We start from the raw sequence: 12,155 nt of genomic DNA, 5'->3' as shown, positions 1-12,155 counted from the left end.
GCTTTGGCTACCTGATGAGAAGAACTGCCTCATTTGAAAAGACCCTGATGCTAGGAAATATTGAAGGAAGGAGGAGAAGGGGACAACAGAGGATGAGATTGCTGGATGGCCTCACTGACTCAATGGACATGAGTTTGAGTGAATTCCAGGAGTTAGTGATGGATAAGGAGGCCTGGCATGCTGCAGTCCATGGGGTCCAAGAGTTGGACATGGCTGAGAAACTGAACTGAACTGAACTGAAGCATTCAAGGCCATTTAAAATTAAATATATGTTTCAATATAGAACAATATAGCTCACTAATAATGCAAGGATCAGTGTGGATGAATTATGTATCTTTTTATATAACTTTCTTTGCTATTGATTTTCTCAAAAGATGGCTTCCCTTGTATCTCAATTGGAAAATAATCCAACTGCAATGCAGGAGACCACAGTTCCATTCCTGGGTCGGGAAGATCCACTGGGGAAGGGATATACTATCCACTCCAGTATTCTTAGTATTCCCTAGTGGCCCAGCTGGTGAAGAATAAGCCTGCATTGTGGGAGACCTGGTTTGGATCCCTGGCTTGGGAAGATCTCCAGGAGAAGGGAAAGGCTACACACTGCAGTATTCTGGCCAGGAGAATTTCATGGAATGTATGGGGTCCCAAAGAGTTGGACACGACTGAGGGACTTTCACTTCTCACTATTGGAACAGACTTGCCTAGAAAATAATGAGCAACCACTTTTGTATTTTTTTTTTCATTGTTAGAAAATTGCTTTACAGTGTTGAGCTGATTTCTGCCATAAATAAAACATCACTGTTCACTTTCAGAAAGACATCTACACACCTCTTCATTTGTATATCATTTTAGGGCATTCTTGTGTCTACAGAAGCCAAGTGCTAAGCTATGTTTACTCAATAAATTTGTTATAATTTCGAACAAAAACATGAAAAAATATATCTAGACTGTCATTATAATATATTAATGACTGAATTGGATCTCTATTCCTGGAAGCTCATAAACAGGTGTTGAGAGTTCATTTTCAAAATTGCAAACCACAACCAATATTTATAAATGAGTAAAAAGTTTCTCAGGATATCTATAATATTGGTTGGGGGAAAATTTATAAAAAATTTTAAAGCTATGGGTGATCCGTGTACTTCAAATTTACCTAGTTAGGCACTGGAGTGATTGTTCTACATCACACATTGAAGAAGAAACTTTTTCATAAATTTTTAAAAGAAGCTAAAAAGCAATCATCCTATTTTGAGCCTCACTATGGCTCTGTAGACCATTTGATTCAAATAAGATGGATTGGCAGTGTTCACATCAGATTGAATTAATATTAACATAATACTTGTCCCCAAGTGAATAAATTTAGTAAAATATTAAATGCGCTTATTGAAAACATTTGTCTTTAAAGTATAAATTTTGAGGAGAAATTATGCAATATCAGTGAGAACTCATGAAGATAAACTAATAGTGACAATAGACTAACAGGCTTTTCCTTGAAGGAACCCCTGCATTATTACAGATACCTTAAATATGAATAAGTGCCTAAACTGTACTTCTGTGAAATAAAAAGTTACCTTAATCATATGCCTCATGGCATGGATCACATGCTTGTTCCTTAGACTGTAGATCAATGGGTTCAACATTGGGCTCAAAAATGTATAAAAGACGGCAATTATTTTGGACTCCTCTACAGAGTTCTTAGATGGAGGCCTTAAGTACATGCAGAAGAGGGTTCCATAAAATAGAGTGACTGTTGTCAGGTGGGAACCACAAGTAGAAAAGGCTTTGTACCTGCCTTTTGCAGAATGGATCCTCAAGATGGATGCAATGATGAAAATGTAGGACATAAGAATGATGAAGAGAGAACTTAAGAGAGTGAAACCAGCAACCACAAACATCGCCATCTTTTTGACATAAGTGTCAGAGCAGGCCAACATTATCAGAGGAGGATCAGCACAGTAGAAATGGTTGATTTCAAGGGAGTCACAGAAGGACAAGTGAAAGGTCAGCAGGGCCTGAGAGAGACCATTGAGGAGACCACAAGCATAAGGGACTGTGACTAGAAAGATGCAAACGTCCTTGGACATCCTGGTGCTGTAATGTAGAGGGCTGCAAATGGCTACATAGCGATCCAAGGCCATTGAAGCAAGGAGATAAAGTTCAGTGATCACCAGGGCAATGAAGAGAAGACACTGTGTGAAGCATCCAGCATAGGAGATGGTCTTCTGGTCTGAGAGGAAATTGTGCAGCATATTTGGAGTAACATTGGAGGAATAGCAAAGGTCTACGAAGGAGAGGTGGCTGAGGAAGAAATACATGGGAGTCTGGAGGTGGGGATTGGTCCTGATCAGCACAATCATGGTCAGATTTCCTACAACTGTGATTAGGTAGATCACCAGGAACACCCCAAACAGGGCCTTCTGTAGTACTGGGTCATCTGTGAGTCCCAGGAGAATGAATTCAGTCACTATTGTGTGATTTGGGGAAAACATATTCTTATTCCTTGAGAACTGAAAGTGACAAAGAAAGTTAAGAATTCTGTATGACAGGCTCTGCATTCACTCCATACCTCTTACATTTACTCATTGATCAATTCATCTGTGAAGAAATTTCTATTTTTCAACAAATTAATCAGGATTTCTGCACAAATATTCAATCCTATACCTCAGTACTATTCTGCATTTTCTCACTGTATCTCAATCTCTCCCTTGTTTGTATATATACATATATCATTAATCAAATATTGGTATATAATATTATATGTATTATATACAATAATTGTATATTATCATTTATTAATATATTGATTTTGATATTATATTAATTATTATATATTGTTATATAGTATCTAATATTATACATTGATTATTATATATTTTATACATGGTTATATATTAAATTTTATATATAATATTATATATTAATTATATTAATTATTCTATGTTGATTATTAATAATATATATTAATAAATGTTATGATCTAATAATATTACATATTATATATATTCACTTATATCTTTTATATCATTATATATATATATATATATATACATTTATATCTTTTAAGGGGACTATACTTTGATTTTTTTTTCAAACTTTGTGGGAACAAAAAACCAAAGGTATGAAAATCAGGTATGAAAAGCAACAAGACATCATCAACACCTTTAAAATGGACAAATGAAGAAAACTGTTTTTCTAGAGCTCCACCAGTTCTTACAGACTATTGTTTCAGATCCTGCCAGGCAGCACTGGACTATATAGTGAGGACTGTGCTATAAAAAAAAAACAAAAAAAAAAAAAAAAAGAAAGCTGAGCACCAAAGAATTGATGCTTTTGAACTGTGGTGTTGGAGAAGACTCTTGAGAGTCCCTTGGACTGCAAAGAGATCAAACCAGTTAATCCTAAAGGAAATCAGTCCTGAATATTCATTAGAAGGACTGATTCTGAAGCTGAAACTCTAATGCTTTGTCCACCTGATGCAAAGAACTTACTCATTGGAAAAGCCCCTAATGCTGGGATAGATTGAAGGCAGGAGAAGAAGGGGACGACAGAGGATGAGATGATTGGATGGCATCACCAACCTAATGGACATGGGTTTGAGCAAGCTCCCAGAGTTGATGATGAACAGGGAAGTCTGGTGTGCTGCAGTCCATGGGATTGTGAAAATTTGTACATGACTGAGCGACTAAACTGCATTGAACTGATTGTTTTAAAACAGTTATAAATGTTCAGTACTGCATTTTCAACTGAATCCCATAGTTGTATGACTTAATTTCATTCAAAGAACATTGAATTAGTGAAATTTATCTCAAGATATGACTAAGAATAAACAGAATGAAGAATTCATACATGCACTCATTTATTCTTTTACACTGTAAAGATTGATTTTTTTTTTTCCTGTTCTAGGTTCTAGTGCTACAGCAATGAAAAAAAAAATCTCCAGCCTAATGAAGTATAATATTGTAGGAGAAGGAACAAGTACTAAACCCAGAGATAAAGATATATCACGTACTGTTTGGAAACCACAGCAGTAATTGTCTCCTCTGAATTGGAGTCATGTTGTGGGGTAACTGTCTTTGATTTGTTAAACTCTGATTTATCTTTTGAGGAAGCACAGTAGTTTTTACAAGTACAGAAGTGGCCCTTGTATTTAACTGTGCTGCCTGTAACACACTTCTTATCTGTTTTCTGTAGTTTACATAAAGCATTAGTTCATTTCCAGGAGTTGGAAAATTTGAATTCTAAAAGGTTAAATTCACACACACACACACACACACACACAGAGAGAAACCCATCACCATTAGAATTCCTATTTTAGGCAATGCATATCCTTTTGTATTGTGAGCATGATGGCTCTCTCTGCATTGTCTGGCTGCAGAGCTGTCACTCTGGCACTTCTTGTCTCTGTATACTTGCCATCTTCTTCCTGATGTGATCCCAGGACTAAGAATGAAGACATCTGGAGCTTATGATTAAGCCAAATGTTTGAACCTAGGAATACTGTGTATCACTTTCTTCCCTGGTCCCTTTACAACTTCTAGACTTGATGAAATCTTCACCATTAAAAAAGACTCTAATCTCAGTTAGAAGCAAGTATTGTGAAGAAAAATGAATGTGGGATGCTTTTAAATGCATTTTTTTTGGCATATGGTGAATACTAATCTCCACAAAAAAAGAAAAAAAACTTATACTTGGTGAACAAGTATATCAAATGACCTACCTGTAAAACTGAAATTATGACATTTTGAAAAAAATAAGAGGGGATGATTTATAATGTATTTCTTAAGTATAGTCCCTAGGGTGTTAAAAAAATCTAAAAGCCAATTAAAATTACCTTTGTTTCTCAAAATTGTAACATTAACTTGATCCCTTGGGAATTAGAGTCTCCTCTGAGGCTGATATTGCTACATAGCATTATACACAGGATTGATACTGTGTGTGAAATCTTTAGCAGAGAGACATTAGCCGTCACTTTTAATACCATGGAAGTAGGGAATATGGTAGATAAGTTTAGTACTTACATTACAGTAAGGAAGAAAGAATATCAATTATTTTTTTAAATGTCATTTTCTCTATAAATGCTAAGGTGAGGTCACATACTGATAGTGAGAAATAGAAAAAAGTGAACTAAGGGAGAGTTTTGAGGAGCACAAAGACTAGGAAAGCCACAGACTAGGAAAAATATTCATACTGAGTAATGCTGGCAAGGATTCCTACTCAGAATGCATATAGATCCTCCACTATTCACTGATCAAAATGCAATCAGACAATTTTTTTAAATCTATGATCTTAATACATTTCATATACCAAAATATATGAATTGCCAAAAACCATATGAAAAGAATTTCAATATGTATAATTGTTAAGGAAATATAAATTGTAACTCCCTTGAGATACCACTTCACATCCTCATTAATAACAAGAATTGGGAGAGTGTGATTGAGGTATATACACTGTTGATATAAAATAGGTAACTAGACCTTCCCAGGTGGCGCTAATTGTAAGAACCCACCTGCCAATGAAGAAGGCATAAAACATGCAGGTTCGATTCCTGGGTTGGGAAGATCCCTGAAGGAGAAAATGGCAAATCCACTCCAATATTCTTGCCTGGAAAATCCCAAGGACTGAGGAGTCTGGCAGGCTATGGTCCATGAGGTTGCAAAGAGTAGGACATGTTGAGTAGCTGAGCATGCATGCGATGAGAACACACTGTACAGCACAGAGAGCTCTCCTTAAGGCACTGTGGTGACCTAATGAGAAGAAGTCCAAAAGGGAGGGGATACACTTGTATGTAAGGCTGACTCATTTTGATGTACAGTAGAAACTAACACAACATTGGATAGAAATTATATCCATTGTCTTATAAAGACAATGTGAATCCACTGTAACTCTCATAATATATCATGTGAAGAAGTTTAAAATGATTCAGCTACTTTGGAAAACTAGTTTTTTATTCTGAAATGCCTTATAATGTCTTAATTTTCCTATAAAACTATGTCTCAGTAAGTATTAGGATTTTATCCAAGAGTATAAGAAGGCATACACCCACAAAGAAATTCAAACTTATAGAGGCAGATACTTAGATAAACAAATTGTGATATATCCACATAATGGGACACTACATAGAAATAAAAACTGAACAAAGTACTAATAAAACTTAAATGAATCTCTAAAACATTGTATCAGAAGTAGATCAACTTTTGAATAGCAGAGTAATGGCCTCCTCAAACCTACTCCTCCACAAAAGCAACAGAAACAGGACAAAGTGGTCAAAATTGCTCTTTCAGAATTCTGTATATTAAAGAAGGCTTGTGACAATCCCATGAGTGTTTTCATTCAAGTAAAAAGTCAGAATATTTCTTTTTAAATTTTTTTAATTATTTTTTTTTATTTTACAATACTGTATTGGTTTTGCCATACATTAACATGAATCTTCCATGGGTGTACATGTGTTCCCCATCCTGAACCCCCCTCCCACATCCCTCCCTAGCCCATCCCTCTGGGTCATCCCAGTGCACCAGCCCCGAGCACCCTGTATCATGCATAGAACCTGGACTGGCGATTCATTTCACATGTGATAATTTACATGTTTCAGTGACATTCTCCCATATCATCCCACCCTCTCCCTCTCTCACAGACTCTAAAAGACTGTTCAATACATCTGTGTCTCTTTTGCTGTCTCACATATAGGGTCATCATTACCATCTTTCTAAATTCCATATATATGCATTAGTATACTGTATTGGTGTTTTCCTGTCTGGCTTACTTCACTCTGTATAATAGGCTCCAGTTTCACCTACCTCATTAGAACTGATTCAAATGTATTCTTTTTAATGGCTGAGTAATATTCCATTGTGTATTCCACAGGTTTCTTATCTATTCATCTGCTGATGGACATCTAGGTTGCTTCCATGTCCTGGCTATTATAAACAGTGCTGCTATGAACATTGGGGTACATGTGTCTCTTTCAATTCTGGTTTCCTCGGTGTGTATGTCCAGCAGCGGGATTTCTGGGTCATATGGCAGTTCTACTTCCAGTTTTTTAAGGAATCTCCACACTGTTCTCCATAGTGGCTGTACTAGTTCACATTCCCACCAACAGTGTAAGAGGATTCCCCTTTCTCCACACCCTCTCCAACATTTTTTTTTAATTTAATTTAATTTTTTCTTATTTATTTATTTATTTTTTTAATTTTATTTTATTTTTAAACTTTACATAATTGTATTAGTTTTGCCAAATATCAAAATGAATCCGCCACAGGTATACATGTATTGCTTGTAGACATTTGGATAGCAGCCATTCTGACTGGTGTGAAATGGTACCTCATTGTGGTTTTGATTTTCATTTTTCTGATAATGAGTGATGTTGAGCATCTTTTCATGTGTTTGTTAACCATCTGTATGTCTTCTTTGGAGAAATGTCTATTTCGTTCTTTGGCCCAATCTTTGATTGAGTTGTTTTTTTTTTTTTTCTGGAATTGAGCTGCAGGAGTTGATTATATATTTTTGAGATCAATTCTTTGTCAGTTGCTTCGTATGCTATTATTTTCTCCCATTCTGCAGGTTATTTTTTCACCTTGCTTAGATTTCCTTTCAGAGAAGGTGATGGCACCCCATGCCAGTACTCTTGCCTGGAAAATCCCATGGATGGAGGAGCCTGGTAGGCTGCAGTTCATGGGGTCATGAAGAGTTGGACACGACTGAGCGACTTCACTTTCCCTTTTCACTTTCATGCATTGGAGAAGGAAATGGCAATCCACTCCAGTGTTCTTGCCTGGAGAATCCCAGGGCCAGGGCAGCCTGGTGGGCTGCCGTCTATGGGTTCACACAGAGTCGGACACGACTGAAGCAACTTAGCAGCAGTAGCAGCAGATTTCCTTTTTTGTGCAGAAGCTTTTAATTTTAATTGGGTCCCATTTGTTTATTTTTGGTTTTATTTCCAATATTCTGGGAGGTTGGTCATAGAGGATTGTGCCGTGATTTATGTTGGAGAGTGTTTTGCCTATGTTCTCCTCTGCTACTGCTACTGCTGCTAAGTTGCTTCAGTCATGTCCGACTCTGTGCAACCCCAGAGATGGCAGCCCACCAGGCTCCCCTGTCCCTGGGATTCTCCTGGCAGGAACACTGGAGTGGGTTGCCATTTCCTTCTTCAAAGCATGAAAGTGAAAAGGGAAAGTGAAGTCACTCAGTCGTGTCCAACTCTTCATGACCCCATGGACTGCAGCCTACAAGGCTCTTCCATCCATGGGATTTTCCAGGCAAGAGTACTGGAGTGGGGTGCCATCGCCTTCTCTGATGTTCTCCTCTAGGAGTTTTATATTTTCTGGTCTTACGTTTAGATCTTTAATCCATTTTGAATTTATTTTTGCGTATGGTGTTAGAAAGTGTTCTAGTTTCGTTCTTTTACAAGTTGTTGACCAGTTTTCCCAGCACCACTTGTTAAAGAGATCATCTTTTCTCCAGTGTATATGCTTGCCTCCTTCGTCAAAGACAAGGTGTTCATAGGTGCGAGGATTTATCTCTGGGCTTTCTATTTTGTTCCATTGATCTATATTTCTCTCTTTGTGTCAGTACCATACTGACACACTATCTTGATGACTGTGGCTTTGTAGTAGAGCCTGAAGTCAGGCAGGTTGATTCCTCCAGTTTCGTTCTTCTTTCTCAAGATTGCTTTGGCTATTCTAGGTTTTTGTATTTCCATACACATTGTGAAATTGTTTGTTCTAGCTCTGTGAAAAATACCATTGGTAGCTTGATAGGGATTGCATTGAATCTATAGATTGCTTTGGGTAGTATACTCATTTTCACTATATTGATTCTTCTGGTCCATGAACATGGTATATTTCTCCATCTATTAGTGTTCTCTTTGATTTGTTTCATCAGTGTTTTATAGTTTTTTATATATAGGTCTTTAGTTTCTTTAGGTAGATATATTCCTAAGTATTTTATTCTTTTCATTGCAATGGTGAATTAAATTGTTTCCTTAATTTCTCTTTCTGTTTTCTCATTGTTAGTGTATAGGAGTACAAGGGATTTCTGTGTGTCGATTTTATATCCTGCAACTTTACTATATTCATTGATTAGCTCTAGTAATTTTCTGGTGGAGTCTTTAGGGTTTTCTTTGTAGAGGATCATGTCATCTGCAAATAGTGAGAGTTTTACTTCTTTTCCAATCTGGATTCCTTTTATTTCTTTGTCTGCTCTGATTGCTGTGGCCAAATCTTCCAAAACTATGTTGAATAGTAGTGGTGAGAATGGACACCCTTGTCTTGTTCCTGACTTTACGGGAAATGCTTTCAATTTTTCACCATTGAGGATGTTTGCTGTGGGTTTGTCATATATAGCATTTATTATGTTGAGGTATGTTCCTTCTATTCCTGATTCCTGGAGGGTTTTCTATTTGTTTATGTGGTTTATTACTTTGATTGATTTGTGAATATTGAAGAATCCTTGCATCCCTTGGATAAAGCCCACTTGGTCATGATATATGATCTTTTTAACATATCGTTGGGTCCTGTTTGCTCGACTCTTGTTAAGGATTTTTGCATCTATGTTCATCAGTGATATTGGCCTGTAGTGTTATTTTTTTGTGGCATCTTTGTTAGGTTTTGGTTTTAGGGTGATGGTGGCCTCATAGAATGAGTTTGGAAGTTTACTTTCCTCTGCAATTTTCTGGAAGAGTTTGAATAGGATAGGTGGTAGCTCTTCTCTAAATTTTTGGTAGAATCCAGGTGTGAAGCCATCTGGTCTTGGGCTTTTGCTTGTTGGAAGATTTCTGATTACAGTTTAAATTTCCATGTTTGTGATGGGTCTGTAAAGATTTTCTATTTCTTCCTGATTCAGTTTTGGAAAGTTGTACTTTTCTAAGAATTTGTCCATTTCTTCCAAGTTGTCCATTTTATTTGCGTATAGTTGCTGATAAAAGTCTCTTATGATCCTTTGTATTTCTGTGTTGTCTGTTGTGATCTCTCCATTTTCATTTCTAATTTTGTTGATTTGATTTTTCCCCCTTGGTTTCTTGATGAGTGTGGCTAATGGTGTGTCAATTTTATTTATCTTCTCAAAGAACCAGCTTTTGGCTTTGTTGATTTTTGCTATGGTCTCTTTCTTTTGCATTTATTTCTGCCCTAATTTTAAAGATTTCTTTCCTTCTACTAACCCTGGGGTTCTTCATTTCTTCCTTTTCTAGTTGCTTTAGGTATAGAGTTAGGTTATTTATTTGACTTTTTTCTTGTTTCTTGAGGTAAGCCTGTATTGCTATGAACCTTCCCCTTACCACTGCTTTTACAGTGTCCCACAGGTTTTGGGTTGTTGTGTTTTCATTTTCATTAGTTTCTATGCATATTTTAATTTCTTTTTTGATTTCCTCTGTGATTTGTGGTTATTCAGCAGCGTGTTGTTCAGCCTCCATATGTTGGAATTTTAAATAGTTTTTATCTTGTAATTGACATCTAATCTTACTGCATTGTGGTCAGAAAAGATGCATGGAATGATTTCAATTTTTTTGAATTAACCAAGGCTAGATTTATGGCCCAGGATGTGATCTATCCTGGAGAAGGTTCCATGTGTGCTTGAGAAAAAGGTGAAGTTCATTGTTTTGGTGTGACATGTACTATAGATATCAATTAGGTCTAACTGGTCTATTATATCACTTAAAGTTTGTGTTTCTTTGTTAATTTTCTGTTTAGTTGATCTATCCATAGGTGTGAGTGGGATATTAAAGTCTCCCACTATTATTGTGTTATTGTTAATTTCCCCTTTCATACTTGTTAGCATTTGTCTTATATATTGTGGTGCTTCTATGTTGGATGCATATATATATTTATAATTGTTAAAATATTTCTAAGAGTGAATTTTGTGGCTTTTTTCTTTTTCATTATTCCCAGTCTCTCTCCCTACCTGCAGATGAGTGTATGTTCAGTCACTTAGTCATGTCCTACTCTTTGTGACTCTATGGACTATATTCTGCAAGGCTCCTCTGGTCCATGCAATTTTCCAGACAAGAATACCAGAGTGGGTTGCCATTTCCTCCTTCAAAGGATCTTCCCGACCTAGGGATTGAACTTGTGTCTCCTGCATCTGCTGCATTGGAAGATGGATTCTTTACCATTGTGCCAACTGGGAAGGCCCCCTTACCTGCAGAGCAGCCTGGAAAACTTGACTTATAACAGAATGGTTGTGCTTGCTGCCAAACTACTTTAAAATTCCCACAATTTTTTACATGTAAATTTACCTCCACAAAATTGATTTAAAGATAAGGTTTGCTTTCCTCAGAGTAAAGCAGATCAAATTATTCACTGGGTGTTTGTTTTTGTTCAGTTGCTCAATCATGTTCAATTCTGTGGCTTGGTGGACACACCAGGTGTTTGATACAATGGGTGTTTAATACTGAGTTACAGCTAATAAATAACAATATATGCACAGTGTTAGGAATTTTCCCTTAGTTAGATAAAAGCTAGTCAAAGCTAGGCATTGAAATCTTGATAGCAAAGGACAGGTACATGGCAATCTGCCATTCCCTGCATTACAACAGAAGAATGTCCATGTCACTGTGCATCTGCCTGGTCACTTTCCCCTATCTGGGGGTCTATGGTGGGCACAATGCAGGTAATATTGACCTCCCGCTTGTCCTTTTGTGGATCCAATGCCATAAACCATTTCTACTGTGCTAATCCACCCCTCTTAATGTTGACATGTTCTGACACTTAGATAAAGCAAACTACCTTGTTTGTGTTCACAGGGATTAACCTCACAGGTTAATCCTACTCACCATCCTCATCTATGTTTCCATTTTCATCTCCATTATGAGGATCCATTCCAGTGAAGGGCAACACAAAATCTTCTCCACCTGTGATTCCCACCTGACAGCCGTCTCTATGTTTTATAGAGGTGTGTATCTGAGATTAGCAAATGAGTGATTTGTTGAACAAGATAAACATTGTGGCACTGATTTGTACTTTTGTGAGTTTCATGCTGAATCCATTTATCTGCAGTGTTAGAATGTGAAACAGGGTTTGAGAAGAGTAATTGTGAAAAACCTTGGTATAAGGGAGAAAAGTTCTATTTCAACAGTCCCCCAATGTAAAAATAGTCCCCAAAACAATCCAAAAGTGTTCTTTGCAGGTCTGCCTGAATGCAATTCTCTGGAAAAACAATAA

The 12,155-nt window shown here is 36.8% G+C and overlaps 1 protein-coding gene and 1 pseudogene across 1 annotated transcript; one reads left to right on the top strand and one right to left on the bottom strand.

Annotated features, from left to right (window-relative positions):
* Positions 1-1,475: 1,475 nt before the first annotated feature.
* LOC133243907 (olfactory receptor 5M10-like) lies at positions 1,476-2,670 on the bottom strand. The gene has a single exon (XM_061410626.1). It carries the CDS (start codon positions 2,553-2,555, stop codon positions 1,476-1,478), a length of 1,080 nt encoding a protein of 359 aa, XP_061266610.1. The 5' UTR covers positions 2,556-2,670.
* An 8,701-nt stretch (positions 2,671-11,371) lies between these two features.
* On the top strand, positions 11,372-12,155 carry LOC133243906 (olfactory receptor 5M1-like; annotated as a pseudogene).

This window comes from Bos javanicus, unplaced genomic scaffold (assembly GCF_032452875.1).
Source record: "Bos javanicus breed banteng unplaced genomic scaffold, ARS-OSU_banteng_1.0 tig00002723_1, whole genome shotgun sequence".
In the NCBI taxonomy this organism is placed as follows: domain Eukaryota; kingdom Metazoa; phylum Chordata; class Mammalia; order Artiodactyla; family Bovidae; genus Bos; species Bos javanicus.
This window is presented reverse-complemented; position numbering and strand designations above follow the sequence as displayed.